The 22,047-nt window shown below is 44.9% G+C and overlaps 1 protein-coding gene across 2 annotated transcripts in view; it reads right to left on the bottom strand.

Moving 5' to 3' along the window:
• Positions 1-1,237: 1,237 nt before the first annotated feature.
• XPNPEP2 (X-prolyl aminopeptidase 2) overlaps positions 1,238-22,047 on the bottom strand; it is a 34,840-nt gene continuing 14,030 nt past the window's right edge. Inside the window, exons 9-21 of one of the 2 annotated variants that reach the window (XM_080990251.1) lie at positions 21,766-21,847; positions 20,569-20,767; positions 18,438-18,527; positions 17,602-17,711; positions 16,999-17,076; positions 12,605-12,676; positions 10,810-10,870; positions 6,603-6,672; positions 5,838-5,942; positions 5,210-5,269; positions 4,599-4,675; positions 3,622-3,720; positions 1,238-2,992 (exon numbers count right to left, since the gene is read on the bottom strand). In XM_080990251.1, coding sequence (XP_080846377.1) covers positions 2,798-2,992; positions 3,622-3,720; positions 4,599-4,675; positions 5,210-5,269; positions 5,838-5,942; positions 6,603-6,672; positions 10,810-10,870; positions 12,605-12,676; positions 16,999-17,076; positions 17,602-17,711; positions 18,438-18,527; positions 20,569-20,767; positions 21,766-21,847 — 1,298 coding nt within the window. In that variant the 3' untranslated portion in view covers positions 1,238-2,797. The remainder of the gene's footprint in view (positions 2,993-3,621; positions 3,721-4,598; positions 4,676-5,209; positions 5,270-5,837; positions 5,943-6,602; positions 6,673-10,809; positions 10,871-12,604; positions 12,677-16,998; positions 17,077-17,601; positions 17,712-18,437; positions 18,528-20,568; positions 20,768-21,765; positions 21,848-22,047) is intronic. The other variant, XR_013981528.1, reaches the window with a different exon arrangement.

Below are 22,047 nucleotides of genomic sequence, written 5' to 3'. Positions count from 1 at the left end.
AAAAAGCAACTGTACCAAAATGAATTATTGTGAAAATAAGAAATCTGGGGTGGGGAGTGGGGGTGAGCCAAATTTTGTCCTCACTCAGGGCACCATATTACCAAAGTCCACCCTCACTTTCGATACTGTTTTTCACCTGAAAAAGTTTTTAGGTGATCAAACCGCTTCATTTCCAGTCAGTATATATTCCGTAACTTAAAACCCGTAATTTTTAATGCCACAAATGGGATTTCATGGGCTACTTCTGTTGCACTATTGGTCCTCTGGACAGCAACAAGGTGGTAGCATTGAAGATGCATCACAAACTAAAGCAGAATAAATACTAGTGCACTAGTGCATGATTATTGTGCCAATAACTTGTTGCAGAATACACCCAGAATAAAACAATAGTCTGGTAGCAATATTGGCCAGCATAGTAGGAGCTGCTGAATTTTTCAGCTTTCAAATTCAGCAAATGAGAGGTGCTAAAAGGTTGTAACATGACTTGGGAATTCAAAAGATACTTTGGTTGTATTAAAGTAATTTAGTTTTGCTTGGTAAGTGAATTGTTAAATTGCATAGAACTCATTAAAAATGATTGTCAGATACATGCATTTGTTTGTTTGTTTGCATTACTTGACATTTTCAGAAGGTAAAATTAAAATTATTTGATTTTCTGAAAGCATCTTCAACACATGTAGATTTACCAAGCTAAACGTTTAGTCACGAATAAAAGCAGATCTGAATTCCTCACACCCAAAAACATAGGGTTAAAACTCCTCACTGAAGAAATTCACAAAAATTAAGTTTAACTCCCTAAAATGGCATGCGCTATCTGCACAGTAAATACACAACCTGGCCGTATGCGCTTTGGGCATGTGTTTTGTTTGTGCCTGCGTTATGCGCTCCGTGGCGCAGCTGCTACTGGGACCATCTTATTTTCCCTCACAATGAATCTCTCCCACAGAAGATGAGTATGACCTTGGTGATTTGAAGCAGCAAGCTCAAGCAATAAAAATGGAATCCAACAAAGTGGATGAATAATAGTCCCAGGCTGAAAGCAAAAGAGGGATGTCTTTTAAAAAAGGGGGGTGGGGGAGAAGAAATAGAAGAGAGGGAGAAATTAATTACATTCCAGCCCTGCCAAGGAGATGGTAGGCACACGGAACATACAAAATGTTATGGGGCTGCGTGACATTTGCAATCCGGCTTCGTGCGATGTCAAGAATGAAGGACGCACGCTGCTCACGTCAAGAAATACTGGAATAATTTGTACTTTATTTTAAAAATAGTAAAGGGTTTCTTGTCCATGCAAGTCATAACACGTGACGTTGACATTTTGGCTTTTTCGAACACTTGACATTTATTATGGAACTTTGTGTTTTGTTCATTTGCTTTTTATAGGACACCTGCATGATACCATGATCAAAATATGCTCCTCTCTTGTTTTGGTCCATTCGCCCTCCTCCCATCTAAGAAAATAAGACTTTTAAAGCATAATTGAACTTCTGTGCATTTCCCCCAAGTGTAGATGGTCTATTGCACAGCCATGTATGGGTTGCTCTAAAAGTTTCCTTCTCTATGGTCCATCTCTCTTCTCTGTCCCTGCCCCCACCCCCAAATTGCAGCAGGGCAGAGATCATGATCGTAAGTGCAGTAAGAGGGAAGAAAATATATAACCTTCTGATCTGTTTGCAAGGTGGTTTTATACAACAATGAGTGTTTGTCCCACATTCATCTTAATTTGCTTGCAGGTGTTTATACATCATTCTTTCAAGCCACACTTTCAAGGCATTTCTCTATTGCTTTCCAAACTGCAAAAAGTCTGTTTCTTTTTTTTAAGTGGATTTATTGAGCAAAGGCAATGGATCACTTAGGCCCACTTTAATTGCAAAAAAACCTAAAGTTACAATATGCACTTGAAATTGGGTTTATCCACATTTACCTTTCCTCTGCTCTTCCCAGGAACAGTCTGTGCTTTAAAGCTCCATGTCAAAGCACCTGTTTTTGTTTGTGCTTAGGAGCTTTCTCTGCAAAAACCACACTCTTTAAAACTCAATTGGAGCAAACGACAATCCACAGAAAATCCAAACTGAGGTTTCCCAAGGCTGGTGCCCTCCAGATGTCGTTGGACAGCAACTCCCATTAGTCCCAACAAGCATGGCCAGTGGACAAGGGACTGTGAGAGCTGTGGTCCAAAATCTGGAGGGAACCAGGCTGAGACAGCCACAGATGCTCCATGTTAGTTGGTGAAACGTGAAGAAGACAATCCCATGCACAGATGGGGTGCTGACTCAAGGGAATCAAGTACATTATTTCTTCCTTTTATTTTTCTTTGGGGCTATATATACTGCTGTATTAAATCCTGATGTCAAATAGGGATGTATCTTTTTCTGTGTGCCATTTTTACATACAGATGTATTTTTTTTCTTGACTGGGGGGAAAATGACACTGACACATAATGCAGTAAGAATGAAGAAGGGCATTGAATGAACTTTCAGACATGGACATCTCAGGTCCTTCTTTTTAAGGCCTAACGGCAGAGCCCTTTATTGGATATACTGTAGGTAAAGTTGAGCACAGATTCTCCAAATTCTCAGAGCAGACTGGATCTCTGTAGATCAAGGGCTGTTTGCATATATTTTGTCCCGTAAGGAGTCGGAGACTTGATGGGTAGAAGGCTTTGGAAGCAACAGTGTCCGGCAGCCATAGATGGCTGCTAACTGTAGGCTACGTTTGGAGTTGGAACAGCAAGGAGAGGCAGGCTTAAGTGCAGCGATGTGGACCAGTGAAGCGGTATAATGCCCCAAACTCAGCCCTACACCCTAGGCAGAAGAGTAGAGGTCAAGGTGCCTACAGCCAGGGTACTTAGGGATGTTGTCAGCAGGTTGGTGTGAGAAAGGGGCTCTGTGTTCTGCTCCAGCCACAGGTATTCCTCATCCAGTTTGCGTCTCTGTAGCTCACGGCCGATGTGCTCACGGATGGACTCGTAATACCTGTTGATGTATTTGATCTGGGGGGGGGGTGTGTGTGGCAGGCGGAGTGGGAGAGACAGAGAGACAGAGAAATGGAACACTGTGTTTGTTGTGGCAGGCTCCTCCCCTCTGCACGACCCTGCTCTCTTTACCCACCAGGCTTTTGCTAGAGATGCTTGAGGATTTTAATCAGTCTGTAATTTTAAGCAAACAAATCTAATTCATACACCCTGGGCCCTTCTTTGGACTGTTTCAAATTGTTTCATTGGGTTTTAATATTCTATGAGTGCAGGTTTGCAACCCACCCCAGGGCCTTATGCTGAAGGGCTGGTAGGAAATCCTATTAAATTAAATAAATACTAGTTCACAGATCGAGCACAGTTCTCTTCTAGCTTTTGCACTTCTCCAAATTTTGCAGTTCTTGGCTCAATATACCAAAATGCATACAGAAATGCATGTTTTAGATGCACACCAAATGCACGTTTTATGATCATTTATGTACCCCCTATCAGGGCAAAAACACATATTTTAGGATAAAGTGCATGCAAATATAATGTTAATTTTTGTATGTGTTTTCTTAAAAATTGCAGATGGGTGTAGAAATGGGCTGGAACGAATGAACAATGCCAGAAACAGACTGATCTGCCCACCCTTAGCTTGCACCCACCTGTTCTGAGGACAGGAGATTCACATCAATGAGGTTCCGGTCGTAGGGCACTAGGGACACCACCTCAAAGGTCAGGTAGGGCTCTTCAGACATTTGGTACTATGGCAGACAAAGAAAGGAGGTGGCTCACATTTTTTTCAGCAGTTGCATCAATTTTGTGAGGTTGAGTTTTGCACGTACATTCTCTCTTCTGTAGACTCAAAGGGCAACTCGGGCATGTGAACAAGCCAAAACCACTCAGGGGTTCCTCACATACTACAGTCCTAATGAAAATTACACACAGCATTTACTTTTCTTTAAAAACAACAACAGCAGCAACAACCACCCATGGGCATGATTTGCCATTACACCTTTAGATTCACATCTTGTCTGGCCCTTAGTGAAGTCTGTTCACATATATAATTGCCAGTTGTCAAGTTATAGAATGAAGAAGTCAAATGTTGTCCATGCACGACTGAGTTGGCCCCAGGGAAATCCAAGGGATGATGGGGTTGTCCCCCACCATCCTACGGGTGACAATGACCACCTACCCTTGCACTGGATATTGCGTTATAGCAGGTATGAAGAACCTGTGGCCATCCAGATGTTGCTAGACTACAGCTCCCATCTGACCCTGCCATCATGATCAATTGTCAGGGTTGATGGGAGTTGTATTTTTTGCACCACACTTCAGCCACAAAGACTCCCCTTGTCCTCTTTCTATGCAATTGGTCCTGGATTAGGGGCTGCAGTTATTTCACACAAAGGACAATTATAAATGCTTTCCCCCCCTTTGAACATGTAGAAGGGTCCTCCTTAGAATGGGAAATGGGAATGAAAGAGACTTTGAGGATTCCAAATACCTTAAGGCCTGACCAGTATGTTGCAGAATCTCTACCTATTTAAGGTTACAGCTCACAGTTTGTACAGAAAATGTCCTACAGGTTGTCTTGCACCCACCCATTAGTGACCTATGAAAGGCAGAGAAGGAGCATCACCTTGGTCTTTGCTTCTACCACAACAGCAATGTCCTCCAGGCGGATCCCAAACTCACCATCCTGGTAATAGCCTGGCTCTGGAGAGAATGGGGCAAAGGAGAGAGGAGGCAGAGAGAGAGTTCAGAGTGCTTCTGTGCCTCCCCCTCCCCACCAATCTGGCAAATCTTCTTACTTCATTGCCCAAACCAGTCAGGCTGTTTATTTAAATGAGACCCTCTTTAGCAATGCAAATTCCTGGGTATGGAGGGTGGAAATCCAGAGGGAAGGCGGTCTCACGAAATGGGCTCTGAACGACAGACACTTATGCTGCAATAAATCTTATTAGACTGAAACTGTGGACAGCTTTTACTACGGACACGCTAAGACTTTTGGTAAACATGCACATTATTGTGATTTCATGTGGTTTAAAGAACTGCAAAAAATCTTACTTCTGCTCGCTGTAACAGACTAACACAAGTACCCCTCTAGAATATGGTGTAGTGAATAAAACATCTAGCAGTTCCCAAATACAAACTCTAGAAAGAAAAAGAATCCCTGCCTGCGATTCAGGATGGGGAGGGGGAAGCAAGGCTTGGTGGCATCAGAACCAGAGAAGATCATGTGGCACTTACCTATGGAGGTGAACATGCCTTTTCCCAAGGGCACATTGTTGGCCTGAAATCCCACAGGCCCTAAAGGCAAGAGGATCAGTTATTGCTATCAGAAAACCAGCCCAAGAGATTTTGCCATCCCTACTGAACTATGAAGTCTTCCCCTCTTAACGCAATGAAAACCAATTCTCCCATGGCATTTCACCAAAGCTACACAACCCCTGCAAACAGACATAATATCATGAGAAATCTTGGTTTTCATTTTTTTCGTGTTAAAACTCCCCAAGTTTCTAGTCCTGGATATTACAGAGATCAGCTTGAAAGTATCCTGATAGGACTGAGCTTAGTTAAATGTCCATAGTATATCTGCAAGGAAGGAGGACGGGGAGGAAATTGGAATAAATTGGCCCCACCTCCAGTGACCCCCAAACTTGGCAAAGCTTCAGTGCCCTGTGCAAATTACTGGCCTTTGCTACAGCAGACCCGATCTATAAGCAAATGTGTAGGGCAGGCTGTTATATAGATTTTCCAGAATTCAGCTTCTAGTAGTGTAGAAGGTGGATTACCATTTTTAAAATGTTTGTTTCATTGTTTGTCACTGTTGAAGGGCAATATAAGCGCAATTCAACCTGACCCCGGTGCGACTTACACTCATGAACAGACAAAAAGTTGCCAATGCCATGGCCAGTGCCATGGCCGTAGTTGAGCCCAGCTTCCCATAAGGCTCGGCGAGCAAGGGCCTCCACAAATCTCCCTAAAACAGAAAAGTCAAGTTTTGTTGAGGAACAGCAGGAGAGAACAGTTAGTTTTCCCGCACACCCTTTCCCACACCTGCAAATCTCAGCAACTGAGAGGTGACCCCTGAGGCTGTAGGTCTAGAGAACTGCCTGGTGGGTCAGGGTCTAAGTAAAACTGAGACAAGGGAGGAAAGCGGTGTGGGAGCGGGAACAGAACAACTTGCAGAGAAACTCTCACCTATGCCCAAAGCATGTTCACAGGGCCAGCTCTATCTTTAGGCAGAGTGAGGAAGCTGCCTCTGGTAAGAGTGGTGCTGATGGCATTGGCAGCGAACTGATGGAAGACAGAGCTGTATGTATCGCACGTAGTCTGCCTTAACCACACTTACTAAACTAGACTGCTGCTGTCAGTTATGGTGGAAAAACACCGCTGGTGTTTGTGTAAGACTCAACCAGCAGTACAGCCGGCTTCTGTCCATGGAATCATTTCATTTGCCTCAGGCAGCAAAATGTCTTGGACCACATTCACACCATACGTTTACGTGCTTTAAATGTGTTTTAGGTGTATGGTGTGGGTGTGACCTTGGGCTGCCCCTCTTAGAGTTGAAATTAAATTTGGAGGAGGCAAACACTCCATATCAGAAGCTGGGCTGACTTTATTTGGTGCCCCCTCTCACCTGAAGTTCTGGATGGAAAGACGAGCCTGGACAGGTCAATGACTCCCATCAGCACACGGGTATAGGCTTCCTAAGAAGTGGAAGAGAAGAAGAAATAAAGAGATGAAAGGAAGCATGTCTGAAATGGAGGGGGGGGGGGAAGATGAGCCAGATTCATGGAAAAAATTTTTGCCGTAAGAACACAAAAAACCTGCCCTATACTGTTAAACCACTGGTCTATTTAGTACTAGGGGCAGCAGGGAGGGGTGATGAACCCAACCCTGATCTAGCACTCAGGCATGAAGGGGCGGGGGAACAACCATATTTTCCAAGACCTCTTTCACCCACCCACTCAGAGTCCTTTCACCCAGAATTCTCTGGGTTACAGAATAATCCCTTATTTGTTGTTCCTCAACCAAAGGTATTGGACCACATCAGTGAGGCCAAGGGGGGTGGGTCTTGTTGTTTGGGCAGCCCAGGACCTCCATACACGCTGCCTAGGTTTGTGCCCCAGGGACGTCACTTCGGTGCTACTAATGCAGCAGTTTGACCTCACCCTCGGAGGCACACTCCATTGTCTCTTGAGACAGATGGATGCCAACAACTTGCTGCTGTGAAAGATAATCAAACAGTATGTTTTATTAAGCACCCAGTTTCCTTGTCTGGTTTGGGAAGCCCCTTGCGGAGCACAGCAGATGAGTTTCCATTCAGAGTCATGAACTGAAACCAACATGCAAATCCTGCAACAAAATATTGCAGTGTTGAGTGCTGCTGCCTGGCCACTGCCCTGCCCTGCAGTCCATTCCTTTATCATTCCAGCCCCACCCTCCACATTCTGTGGCCATTCCATTGAGCATACTTATTTCTTATTCAGCTGTTTTTGTCCCCTCCCCTTCCCAGAATCCTCTCCTGAAAAGTGTTGTTGGTTGTGTTTTTTGTTTTTTGGTACTTTTGCAAACCTCAGGGTTCCCCAAGCCTGCTGATACTTCCTTCTTATGGAGGTGCTGGGAACTGCAGCTCTGTGAGGGGTACACTTTAAATGCATGGTGGGAGGGGGAGACCTGTACCAACTCTCACCAAGTGCCCAATATAGGCAGAGGTACCAGGGACATCGGTTCCAGAAGGGAATCGATATACCACTTGGCTTGGTTACTGCTGGGGTCTCCCTAGAATGGGGACAGGTTTCAGGAGGTAAGCCAGTTGAGATATTTCTGCCCAAAGTGATGGCGCCTTCATTGTACACCTTTAGGCACCAGGCAAAAACTTTACTTTTTAACCAGGCCTATGGTTGATCTGCCAACCTAGCAGTTCGAAAGCACGTCAAAGTGCAAGTAGATAAATAGGTACCACTCTGGCGGGAAGGTAAATGGAGTTTCCGTGAGCTGCTGTGGTTCGCCAGAAGCAGCTTAGTCATGCTGGCCACATGACCCGGAAGCTGTACACCGGCTCCCTCGCCCAATAAAGAGAGATGAGCGCCGCAACCCCAGAGTCAGTCATGACTGGACCTAATGGTCAGGGGTCCCTGTACCTTTATGGTTGATCTGTTTGACATCTTATACCAGGGGTCAGCAACGTTTTTGGGGCATGGGCTAGTTCGCAATCCTGCAGACGCCACGGTGGGCCAGAGTGCATGTGTGTGTGTGCACATGAGCGCACGCATGCATGCACAAATGCCATTTCCAGCACTCCTTCCGGCGCAGAGGAGGCGTGTGCAGCTTCCCATTGGCTAGAGGAGCTTCCTGCAGCCAATGGGAAGCCGCCCAGCGTCGCGGAAGGCGGTCCCCGCTCTGCTCTGCACCAGTTTAGCCCGGTGCACAGGAGCCAGCCATGTGGGTGGCGGGGGTCCATGAGCCAGTTAAACAACCCCCATGGGCCACTTCTGGCCCATGGGCCTTAGGTTGCCTATGCCTGTCCTATACACTTTAAAATGTGGCTCTTTTCAGGGGGGGGGGTGTTATTGAGTCGTTGTTTTTATTCTGATTATATATCTTGTGATCTTTTCTGTGAACCGCTCTGAGACCTCTGGGTATAGGGTGGTATATTAATTCAATTAGCAACAACAACATATTACAGTAGGATCCAAACAATATAAATTAAAAGCCTTTGCTGATGACTTAGTATTGACATTACAAGACCCAGACTCCAGTGCAGTAAAAGCACTGGAGCTGATACAGGAATTTGGACAAGTAGCGGGATTTAGGTTAAATAAGAGCAAAACCAAAGTATTAGAGAAAAATCTGGACAATGATGAAAGAAAACTACTACAAGAAAAGACAGGCCTTGATTTTGTGAAAAAAGTTAAATATTTGGGGGTGAACCTGTCTGGGAAAAATCTGAACTTGTACAAAGATAATTATGAGAAATTATGGCATGAAATTAAGAGAGATGTGGAGGTATGGTCAAATTTAAAATTGTCATTAATGGGCCGGATTTCAGTGGTTAAGATGAATGTGTTGCTTTTTTAAGATGCTTTTTTTGTTTCAAGCCCTCCCAATTATAGATAATGTGAAATGTTTTAAAGAATGGCAGAAAGCTTTATCTAGATTTATCTGGCAGGGGAAAAAACCTAGAATTAAATATAAATTACTTACGGATTCTAAAGAAAAAGGGGGATTTCCCCTGCCAGATTTGAAAATCTATTTTGAAGCAGCAGCGCTTTGCTGGATTAAAGAGTGGATACAGCTAGAAGATACTGATGTATTAGATCTGGAGGGATTTGACAATGTGTTTGGATGGCACACATATTTATGGTATGATAAGGTAAAGGCCCATAATGCATTTAAAAATCATGTAATTAGGAAATTGTTGTACAATGTTTGGATAAAATATAAAGATCTTTTAGAAAGGAAGATGCCCAGATGGCTCTCACCAATGGAGGTGAAGACCCAGAAAAATTTAAATATGGATACCAAATGGTTGACATATTCAGATTTATTACTGGAGGATAAAGAAGGATATAAGTTAAAACCATTTGATCAAGTTAAAGATAAGTTAAATTGGTTACATTATCACCAGATTAATGAATTGTACAAATTAGATCAGAAAAATGGTTTTGCTTCTGAAAAATCTAAGTTGGAGACGGAGTTGGTGGACACTAAAGTTAAAAATCTGTCTGAAATGTATACTTTTGGAGTGGCATACAAAGGATGAACAAGTTAAATCAGAGAAGATAGATTGGGCAAGAGATGTAGGACATAACATAATGTTTGAGGATTGGGAAAGATCGTGGAAGAGAGGGGTCAAGTTCACTGCATGTACAATGTTAAAGGAAAATATAATGAAAATGATGTATAGATGGAATTTGACTCCTGTTAAATTAGCAAAGATTTATCATAACTGTGACAATCTATGCTGGAAATGTAAAGAGAAAGAAGGAACTTTTTATCACATGTGGTGAAAGACTTCTGGGAAAAGATTTATAATGAATTGGAAAAAATGTTGAAATATACATTTATAAAGAAACCAGAGGCCTTTCTTCTGGGAATAACAGGTTTGGAATTGCCCAAGAAAGATGTTAAATTATTTTTGTATGCCACAACTGCTGCTCGAATTTTACTAGCTAAGAAATGGAAAACGCAAGAACTACCAACTGTGGAAGAATGGCAGATGAAGATGATGGACTTTTCGGAGCTAGCCGACCTGACCGGAAGAGTCCGCGACCAGAATGAGGAGGAGTACCAGGAAGAATGGATGAAATTTAATGATTATTTAGTTAAATATGTTAAGTTAAATTAATTGGAAAAAGCTTGCAATTACCAGTTAGGCTTAGGACTTAAATAAGTAATGTGATGAATTATTATGTTTAATGCTGAATTGGGAAGAAAGAGTGATGTTAAGTGATTAAGTTAAAATTATAAGAACTTTGATTTGGAAAACCGTTAAAATGATAAGCACTGAAATTCAACTAGGGGGATACGAGGAAGTCACTTAACAATGTTAAGCAGATTAGTTTTAATAAGGTTATGGTTTATGTTTGTTTATTTGTTAGTGTGTTTTTAATTTTGTAAAAATCAATATTTTTTTTGGAACAACAACAACAACAACAACAACAACGCACTTGGGAGCCACCTGCTTTACCATAGCCATCCTGAAGGGAGCAAGAGAAAAGGAGGGCAAAGTAACTTAGACAAGGGGGTGGGGATGGAAATACAGCAGAAGGAAAACAAGACTTTGTCCCCGAGTCCCAGGTGTGCAATCCAGGTGTATGTGTTGGAAGAAGAAACGGTACCTTCTGAAAATCTGTGGGCTCCCCCCAGTGGACAGTGCGGGTTATGTCCGTTGTTCCATCTCTGCAGGGGTGAGAGAAGCAAAGCGAAGGGAGCTTTGTCAGGCAACGGTGCCCGTCAGGTCAGGATTTTGCAGCAGAGGTCCAGAGCCTCACTTGGCAGAAGGAGCTGGAGGGCTTCCCAAAATGTAGCAAGGCTGGCTTACCACATTTTGAAGCAAAGTCGGTAATCCAATTGCTATGCAAAGAGGCATGTCCCCCACTCCTTAAGGAGTCCAGAGTGTATAAAACTACCTAGTTTTAGGTAGTGAGGAGCTGTTTTGGTGGATCGGGCTCCCCACACTTAGCCCCAAAGTCGTGCCAGATATATTTAGGGGAGCACGTGGAGAACCTTTGAGAGCAGCAGTTCCCCCTTTGCTACGTGGAACCTGTTGCTCCCAGACACTTGCCTGACTCTTAACCCTGATTTAGGAAGTGAGGGTTTCGTTTTTTAGCAATGCCTTTGTTCTTCCTTCTGGTTACCTGTTTTATTCTGAGTAGCTGTATTTTTAAATACCATTTATTGTGCCTCAACCCTGGATCTCCTCCACAAGACCTGTTCCTTGAGCAGGGAGCCTAATGAATCTTAACAACAAAAATACTGACAATCTGGGAGCACCTCTGCTCTTCCTCCTAGGCATAGTTTGATATTTCAATTGTATCATGTGATGGGTAGTAAATATTCTGACTGTTTATATGTTGTAACCTGTTCACAACATTTTACAGACTTTATAGAGAAAGCGCCCAATAATTTGTAACAACAACAAGTATTATGACAAATTCATTATCCGCCCTTCATCAGCAGTCCCAGTGTGGGTTACAACAATTTAAAAACAGTTTAAACAAATCACAGGTGAGTCCTAAAACACACACCCCCCTTGTCAAAACCAAGGTAAAGAGGTGTGTCTTCAGCATATGACAAAAACTACATAATTTAGGCACCATATGCACCTCTGTGGGGAGGAAGTTCCACAATTTAGAGGCCACCACAGGCACAATCACTCCATTGCAGGGGGTTGGACTAGATGACCACAGGGTCCCTCCCCACTCTACAAGTCTATGGTTCTACCACCCCGAGCCTGTGAGGGCAGCAGAACTATCAAGAGGGTCCCAGCTGTTGCTCTTAACACTCCATACGGTCAGTGGCAGACGCTGAGTTCTCAAATTTTAGCGGCGCCCTGTGCAATGCCAAAATTTGGTGCCCCCCTCCACCTCTTTCACTGCATTCTAAATAATAGTTGTGGCACCCCCAGGTTCCACGGCCAGTGCGACCAAACCAGTTGCACTCCCCTAAATCTGCCTCTGATACAGTCTGTAGGGTAGGATGCTGTATTTCAGAGATCAATAGATGAAACCAAACCCTAGAGTACAAGGAGTTGTCACTGGGGCATACTCAGAGTGCTATCCTTGATAGGAGAAAGCTCCATAAATCCAGAAGCAGCTTGCTAGGTGGGGAGGAGTCTCTTTGCTACCTTCTCAGCAGATGGCTCACTGGTGTTTACCAGGAGACGGAGGAGGAGGGGTGAGGTAGTGGGGAAGCTGGTGATGTGTAAGCACATCAGCAGGAGTGCCACATTGGCTCTGCCAGTGTGTTTGCACTCCGCTGACCTTCCTGCCACTTTCCTCTCTCCCTCCTACAGTACAGTGACCCACCTGCCAGAGGCTCTGGCCCACAAGGTGAGCTGCTTTTCCATAAAACCCGCTGCCAGGTACAGGCCCCTGAGCCTGGCCAAAGAGAGAAAGGGCATCCCATACTCACAAATATTGGCCCCCTGAGTCCAGCAGGTACATTTCATTCACAGTCAGGTTTCGGGCAGTAGCATTGGATGGGCTGAAAGAGGAAAAGGAAGGCACAGACAGGAACATCAGAATTAGCATGTTGGGTCAGGCAATTGTGCCTCCAAGCTCAGTGTTCAGTCGCCAGCAGACGCAGGGAAATTCGAAAACAGGATAAGGTGTTCACCCAATAAGAGTAAAGGAATATTACTATCATAGGGAAGCACATAGTATTCCCCAAAGGATCATGGGAACTGTAGTTTACCTCTCACAGAGCTAGAATCCCCAGCACCCTTAACAAGCAGTTCCCAGAATTCTTTGGTGGAAAGTCATGTGCTTTAGAGGCATGGGTTGTACACAGCCTTTGTTTAGATGATGGTTTTTATTCCTCCCCTGCCCTGCACCGTAAAGTCCCACGGCAGATGACAACAATATAGAAACAAAAGATCACAACAATTTACAATCAGAAAAACAGAGGAAGAATGTAAGAAGCAATAGTGGCCAAAGGGGTGGGAATGTGCTGCAAAGCCGTCCTTCCAGCACCAGGGCTGATGTAGCTTATCGGAATGTGCCTTGTGTGGAGTGAGGCTGCACCGAGTGCCAACCTGCCACTCTCACTGGTGCATCCCATCTGAGCCTCCACCATGGGTCACCCAAGTCCCACCCAGTAAGTGGCAGGGATGCTGGTTTTGGGAGGGCTGCTCCACCTCACCACAAAGGCTGCTAGTAAAAAACCCAAAAAGCCCTGCTGAATCAGACCAAAGAATAGACTAATCCAGAACCCTCTTCCTGTTTTCTACAATGACCAATCAGAGCTACGGTATGTACACACCATACATTTCAAGCACCACCCCAAAGAATCTTAGGAATCATCGTTTACCCAGAGGCAAGCCTAGGCGCTTGTGCCCTTGGCAAGGAACTGTATTGGAGCCTCCAAAGTCAGGAGAGACTATGGAGTAGAAACTTAAAGTTTGCTTTTCTTCACCTTTTGCACTCCCACAGCGATTTCCTCCCTGGCCATCAGAGTTGGGTCTGCTCTGTCCCCCCCCCCCCCATCAGTCTGTTTGCTTGTCTGCCTACTGCCTCCTTCTGCTCCATGCTTTCCCTTCTGCCTCCTTCTGCTCCCCTTCCTTTTCCCTCCTCCTACAACTCTTCCCTGCTCTCTCTGTCTTTATTCTCTCGGAGCCCCTGCTCACACTTCTAAAAGCTCTGTCAGCCAACTGGTGAGGGCTCCACAGGGCTGCTGCAACAGTGAAGTAAAGGTAAAAGGTATCTCTGACCCTTAGGTTCAGTCCCGCTCCTGCCCACCTGGCTACAGCAGAACATACCAGCAACTGGATTCCTCTGCAGAGATGGCCAGAGGAGCCTGTATGCCTGACCGAACAGCGGAGGAGCTGTGCAGGCTCCTAGCCACTCCAGGCCAGAGGTGCAATTCTTGTGCCTTCCTAGGCCTGTGCCCTTGTGGGCTAACCTGGCCAGCCCTGAGTTTACCCCTCACAGAGTTACAACTCCCAGCACCATGAAGAAGCTAGAGTTCCCAGATACTCCCCCCCCCATATTATTTATTTATTTATTTATTTATTTATTTATTTATACATACAACAAGGAAAAAACACACACAAAAAAACCCACAAATACCAAATTACACACAAATTACAAAAATAACCATAGACACATAATTTTCTTGGCAAACAATAAAACATCTATTGGTCTTAACACTAAAGACCCAACTTCCCGTCTATTCCATATTTAAAATTCATATTACGTATTGCCAATACACACATTTTTTTTCATAATTAAACTTATTCTCAATAAATCTAATTTCTTCTATCTACCTAGCAACTATCACTGAAGTTCCTCGAATGCTGCAACAGAATTTAAACTACTATATTTATTTTTCAGATATTCTTTGAAAACCTCCCATTTAGAAACAAATTCCTGTTTTGATTTATTCTTTATTTTTTTCTGATAAACCATCTAATTCGGCATATTCTGTCAGCTTTTGGATCCAATCTTGTATAGAGGGGATTTCATTACTCTTCCATTTTGCTGCGATCAAAACTCCGGTGCATTTAAAAGTTTCTGGGAGTTTTGAGAGTTCCCAGATACTTTAAATGCACCGGATGTCTACACCTGGGTGTCTCTGGAAAGCCCACAGGCAGAGCAAGAGAGCGACAGCTCTCTCCCAGGATAGCTCCCCAGAGAGGCAGCCTGCTTCTGATTCTGAATGTAGCATACAAACAGAGCAGCTAGCAAAGATTGGCAGCCACATCCTCCACGAACCATCTCCTTTTAAAGCCATTGAAATTGGTGGTCATTATTGCCTCTTGTGGGAGTGAGCTCCCTAGTGGCACCTCCATGTCCCAAGGCTCCCAGGTGGGGATATAATTGCCTTTGTGCCTTTCTGTGAGTTTCCTGGAAGCGGGGGGGGGGGGGGGGCTAGCAAGTTTGAGAAAACAGGATGCTGAATTCACCAGCAGGGCTCTCTCTCCCTATGCTTTGCAGAGGCAGGTGTGACATGCACGCTCAGGAACCCATGTGCACAAACCACAACCTATATTTGGGCATGCCATTTTTAGATCCTGCCCACCCTGGTTTGTGCAGATTCTTGGCAGCTCTGTGGTTTCCCTCTACACGCTCACGGCTTTTAGGACTGGCTCCTTTATGTGAGCATTGCAGACCAAGGCTATGTGCACATCAGTAGCTTAAAATGCAACAAAGTCTCTCTCTTTCTCTCTCTTTCTCTCTCTCTCTCTCACACAACAACAACAACAACAACAACAACAACATTGTGCTTGCATGTTGCTGTTCAAACCAGTGAGGGGGTGGGGGGATGTCTTCAGCTGATGCACATTAACTGTTTGATTTCTCCCCACCCCCGGCCCAGCATTGCTCTTCGTGAATCTGCCATCTGTACATGTGCAACATCTGCTTCGAATGTACCCGCCTCAGCTTAACTGTGAAGTGAACGTGGTTTAGGTTTCAAATCGGGTAGAAGCTGCATCAAACAGCAGTATATCTCAAGAAACAACAGTGCGGATAGGGACCGTGGCTCAGTATCATGTGTGCATTGCTTCAAACACCAGTGGTGGGATTGCACTGGAGCCAAAGTAAGTGGTAATGTGTGCCAAACCTAAGTTCTCAGAGGCTGTGACGCCAGTTTTAACAAACCCAATTTTTCAACTGTTCTCGTGGAGAATGCAAGGAGGCAGTAAGGCAGAAGTAGGGAACAATCAGGCCCAGAGGCCAAATCTGCCCTCCAGACCTCTCTGTTTGGCCCTTTGGGGCTCTCCCTTGGACTGGCTGCCTCTCTAGGCCACACCTCCTCTCCCCTGGCCACGCTTCTCACCACCCCCATTTTGTGCTCCTCCTTGGGCTCTTGTGTCTGGCTGAAAGATGGGGAGAGAAGAGGCCACACTGATTCATTTCAATCACATGGCTTCCCTCAAAGAATCCTGGGAGCTGCCATTTGTTTAAGGGTGCTGGGAACTATAGCTCTGTTGGGGGAAATTACAGTTCCCAAGGTTTTGAAGGGAGGAAGCGGTGACTGTTCAAGTAGCATAGATGTGCTTTAAATGTTATTGTGTGGATAGGATCGTGTGTTTCAGCCTGATTTCCGTGTTGCTGGAATGTAGCCTACTGTAATGCTCTGCATACACTATAATGTAAAGTAATATCATCCCCTTTAAACAGTCATGGCTTCCTCCAAAGAATCATGAGAACTGTGCTAAAGGTGCTGAGAGTTGTTAGGATTCCTCTATTCCCCTCACACAGCTACAATTCCCAGAGTTCCCTGGGAAGAGGGATTGATTGTTAAAATACTCTGGAAACTGTAGCTCTGGGAAGGGGCAACACCTCTTTGCAATCTTAACAAATTACAGTTCCCATGATTCTTTGAGGGAAGCCCTTACCGTTTTAAGTGGGGGGGTGATACTGCTTTAAATGTATAATGCAGATGGAGCCTCCAAATGTGTACATCGGTCAAAATTGCATACAAACAAAACCAACATGTTTATTAGGAGAAATTTGCACTAAAATGCTGATGAATTTTCACAAATCACAGATCTCTGCAGAAATGTGGAGAACTGAATTTAAGAGTGGAAAATGAGGAAAGGGGGGAACTGATAAGGGCAGAGCCCTCCATCCCTATCCATCTCTAATTATAGGCCCTAGTTAAGGAGATGGAAATGGTGAGTGATATGAGAAGCAAATGGTAGAGTCCTCCACTACTTTAGTTCTGAGAGAGGGAGCTGTCTACGTGTTTTGGGTTGTGGAACTGTGAATTCGAAGGTTACCTGTGTTCGGTTCCTGTATTGTTTTGGTAAATGTGAATCAGGTAGATTTGCAAACCAAAACAAATTTCTCCTCAATCCCTACCTGTAATGGGCCAGAGCTGCATTCAGACCAGTGGCGGAGATTGTCTCAAAGCTGGGTCCCTTGCAGTTGGCCTCTTCGCTGTGGAGGGAAAGAGAAAACTCTGGTTGGCACCCTTTTCACCCTCCGCAGCGTCATCACCACTGATTGATTTTCATACTCTTCACATGCCACAATAGCTTCTAAGCCATTTACAAGCATAAAATCTACTATAAATTCCATACATAATTAAAATAAAAGAATAAAACAACTCTACCAAAATAGTAAAACCACTCAGATTTAATACCATTATTTTTATTTATTTATTTAATTTCTATACCACCCTATACCCGAAGCATAACAATGAGACAGTTTTTAAAACCCCCAATTAAAATAGATAGGTCATGAAGTTCAAGTTCAGGGGAATGAATGCTTGTCTAAGCAGGTGTACCTTCAATAGCCGGGGGAATGCCATTATAGATGGGGCTTCTCATATTTCAGCAGAGAGGACATTCCACAACACTGGTGCCACCAGTGAAAAGGCCTTCCTCCATGTTCTCACAATGTGATAATCATCAGACCATGGCAAAACTAGCCTAAATGAAGCATTGCCCTTTTCAGACTGACCTACGCAACTGGTCTACATAACGGGCGCCAGAGATTTCATTCACAGAACCGGTGGGAACATTCTTTTCCAGCCAGACCAAGTACCGAATCACTGCAATGGCATCTCGTACCTGTGATTGTAATTGTTGTTTAGTATTTCTATCCTGCCTTTCTATAATAAGTACACAGAGAAACTCACAGCAAAATAATAAATAGCCACGTTGCAAATTTATGAGCATGTCCAAAAACACCCTTCTCTCTCTCTCTCTCTAAAAACCAAATGAAACACATGATTGCAATAAATATTCAAATATCATTTTATCATCATGTCTGTTCTGGAATGCACACATCATTCACAGATGTCCCATTTTGACTGTCTACACCCTGCATCAAGTTTTCATCTGCAGAAGGCACCATAGTTGGCTGGAGCCAGACTATATGGCTGCAACATGGCCTCATGATATAATCTCTACCGGCATCATGTCTAGCTCTGACCTGGTACTGGACATGGAGTCCTCAGAAAACAAAACAGAAACCCCATGGGTTGAGAATCTTGGTGAGCAGGCAGGGTCCCTAGAGTTCAATGCTGAAGATCCCCTTGTGGGTCCTCCCCCAAGTTGATACTTGATGAAGAACCCCCGAAACTGTCAAAGATGAGGAGCCACCCTCTCCCGCACCAGTCCTGATGGGTGCCAGCCCCAAAGGCTTCAGGCAACACTGTCCAGACCAGTCATGGGCAAAGGGTCCACTTGCTGTGGTTTAGGAGAACTCCCTTGAGCTTCCACCCACATCTAAACTCACAAGATCATTGCACCACAACGTTCCACTGCTTTTGCACTCATGGTGGGCTTACATACATGGGCAGCTCGCAGCATCTCTTGCTCCTTGGCGTTCTTGACTGCTTTGGTGATCATGACAGGAGAGTACTCCTCTACCAAGACTTTTTCCTGTAAGACAGGAAGGAGGCAGCCATGTCAACAGTCCATTCTCAGGGGGGATGCACCTGTCGGTTTACCCTGAAACAGACCAGCTGGAGGAAGGCCTTTGTCATCACTCGCAGAGCATATTGCGCAGTTCCCCTTTGCTTATGCTGCATTCTATGTGTGGCAGTTCTCACAGCATATCTTAGAGTGCCTGCATGCATGCACGCACGATCATCTCCTGATGTCTGCTGTGTCCCTCAATGAACTCCATTTGAGGCAGGGCTCTGGTCCTGGAGCCTGGTTTCAATCCCAGAGCCCAACATTAAAAACACTTGTGAAGTAACAAACATAAGACATGAGGAAGAGTCCCTCTGGATCAGATGAAAGGTCTATCTAGGTTTAGGGGGATTAGCAAATCTTCCAATTTCAGGCTGCATTCACATGGCATTTTATTTCATTTTCACAACTTTCCCCGTTAGTTCTACAAGGCATTGTGGTGAAATACAGTGCAGAAAAAAGAGACTTCAGTTACACCACCCAGGAAAAAAACCACACCTCTGCACAGGTAACTTTCTGTGCAAATGCATATGCCCTAACCAGAGTGAAAGGAGAGGTGTGCCTAATAATAGCTTGTGTGACCTAAAAAGTAAGGCTCGGCAGCTCAGTTGTCATGCACTGCCACCCGCTGCAAACATTGTCAGGTGGCGCAGAAACTTTGCAGGATTTAAGACAGCAAACAGCATGCAAAAACCATGCAGGGAGCTTCCTGTGCAGGAAGTTACTAGCTATGTTGGTTATGCTCTCAGAGACAGCATGCTTTTGAATACCAGCTGCTGGAAACTGCATGATGAGAGTGCTCAGGTCTTGCTTGCCAGTTTCCCGCAAGCATCTGGTCGGCCACTGAGAACAGAATGCTGGACTAGCCTGATCCAGCAAGCTCTTATGTTCTTAACTGCACAGTGAATGGAGGCGATGCACTATTCGATGCCATGTGAAAACATAACAAAACTTTTGCTTTTAGCAAACAGAAAGGAGTTCCCGTATGGATGGGCCCAGGGTTGACAATACTAAGCTAGGTGAATCAATTGTCTGACTTGGTCCAAGGCATATTCCTATCCTAAGTTTCCAAACCATGAGTGGTGATGATGGCTCACTCTCTATGTTCTTCCTTTTCACCTTGGAAGGGCCATAGCTGAGTGGCAGAGCATCTGCTCTGCACAGAGAAGGTCCCAGGTTAATCCCTGGCATCTCCACATGGGGTGCCTCCCATCTGAAACCTTGGAGAGTAGCTGCCAGTCAGTGTAAGGTAAGGTAAAAGGTAAAGGACCCCTGGATGGTTAAGTCCAGTCAAATGTGACCATGGGTGTTAAGTACTGAAGTTCTCACCCTGGCCACCATGGGTATTGTGTATATAGTTTTCACTCAGGTCCACATTAGTTTATTTAGGCGGGAAACCCTGGGTTGCTGTTATAATGTTGACAGCCGCAGCCGGCTGAGCTGTTCAGTTCAGTTCCAGCTTACTTATAAAGAACTACTTGGGAGAAATCTCTATGTCGTCTGCTTTGTCAACCCACTACTTAATAATGGGGTTGAGGTGCTCATCTCACTTTCAGGCCAAGGGAGCCGGTGTTTGTCCACAGACAGCTTTCCAGGTCATGTGGCCAGCATGACTAAACTGTGACGGAAACGGTGATGGAAACCAGAGCGCACAGAAATGCTGTTTACCTTCCTGCCACAATGGTACCTATTTATCTACTTAAACTGGCATGCTTTTGAATTGCTAGGTTGGCAGGAGCTGGGACAGAACAACAGGAACTCACTCCCTCACGCGGATTCGAACTGCCAACCTTCTGATCGGCAAGACCAAGAGGCTCAGTGGTTTAGATCACAGTGCCACCCACATCCCTGACCAGTCAGTGTAGTAGACCATAGTAAGCTAGATGGACCAATGGTCTGACTCAATGGAAGGCAGATATCTATGTTTCTCCTCCAATTTTTCCAGTGCAGCCTCCTCTCTGATTCAATGGTTCCCCTGTACATGAGTCGCTCCATCTTTCTTACTTACCAGGGGGATTTCTCGATAGAGTCCTAGGGTGGTGTATTCAGTCCCGATCCATATTCGAACGCCATCCTGCTGGGCATACCTTCTCAGACTTGCGCTTGCTTGATCATAGTCCTCCACCTGCACACACAGGGGCCCTGGGCACTGAGAGACCAGCGACTGGGATGCCTCTTTGCTCAGTCGACTCTGGTTCACAAACAGACTAAGGAGGGGTGGGGGAAACCAAGTGAGATTGGAAGAACAAACAACTGTGTGTTACTTTGTTGATTTACTTTGGCCCCCTCTAACACTATACATTTAATGTGCTAGTAAACAGCTAAAATCGCTTTAAACCAGGGGTAGGCAACCTAAGGCCCAGGGGCCGGATGTGGCCCAATCACCTTCTAAATCCGGCCTGCGGATGTTCTGGGAATCAGCATGTTTTTACATGAGTAGACTGTGTCCTTTTATTTAAAATGCATCTCTGGGTTATTTATGGGGTCTGCCTGGTGTTTTTACATGAGTAGAATGTGTGCTTTTATTTAAAATGCATCTCTGGGTTATTTGTGGGGCATAGGAATTTGTTCATCCCCCCCCCCCCCCAAAAATATATAGTCCGGCCCACCACATGGTTCTGAGGGACAGTGGACCGGCCCATGGCTGAAAAAGGTTGCTGACCCCTGCCTTAAACAGTCATGGCCTCCCCTGCCCCAAAGAATCCTGGGAACGATAGTTTGCTAAGGGAGCTCTGAGAGCTGTTAGGATGCCTCTAGTCCCCTCACAGAGATCCAGTTTTCAAGAGTGGTTTAAAAACAGCCCATCCCTCTTCTCAGGGAACTTATGGGAATTTTGTTAACATTGTTTGGCTGGAGAACTGCACCACAGAATTCAGATAGGTGAGAATTTCGAAGGAGGGCTGTGTTTCCTGGAACGATATGAAGACTGAAAGTGAGAATTTGGTAGCATTGCCTGTAAATACAAACTGCATAGAATTTCTCCCTCATCCCTAATGCTTAGTCAGGACAAAATGCTGAGTTTCTGTTTTGGGGGAGGGGAGGTAAAACAGGAAATGGAGGATAGGAAATGGAGTGTTCTGGAAGAGGGCATGGCTGGCTGGCATGCACCCTGAGGAGAGCATCTCACACTGCAGCCATTTTATTCTGGATCCCACTTGTTTGAACCAGACCCCTGTCTGAAACAGTGAGTAAGTTGCTCAAGTACCTGATATCTGTCTTGGTGAGAAGTGTGTAAGCGTAGAAGACAGGTGTGTAAGGGATGTCATCTCCCCGAAGATTGAAGAGCCCTGTGGAAAGGCAAGAGTTTCTTACAAATTCCATTTCCCCCCTTCTTCTTCTTTTCGCCCAGGAGGCTTTTAAGTGGTTGAAGAAAGCAGGGTAGGGTTATGGGGAGAGTGGCTTGCAGAACGGAGACAGGATTAGAGTCACGGGGGAAGCAGAGGAGAAGGCCCTGAAGTGAATGTGCGTTGTTCTGAAATCCCTGGAA

The sequence above is a fragment of the Podarcis pityusensis genome (assembly GCF_964106645.2).
Source record: "Podarcis pityusensis genome assembly, chromosome: Z".
Taxonomy (NCBI): Eukaryota; Metazoa; Chordata; class Lepidosauria; order Squamata; family Lacertidae; genus Podarcis; species Podarcis pityusensis.
This window is presented reverse-complemented; position numbering and strand designations above follow the sequence as displayed.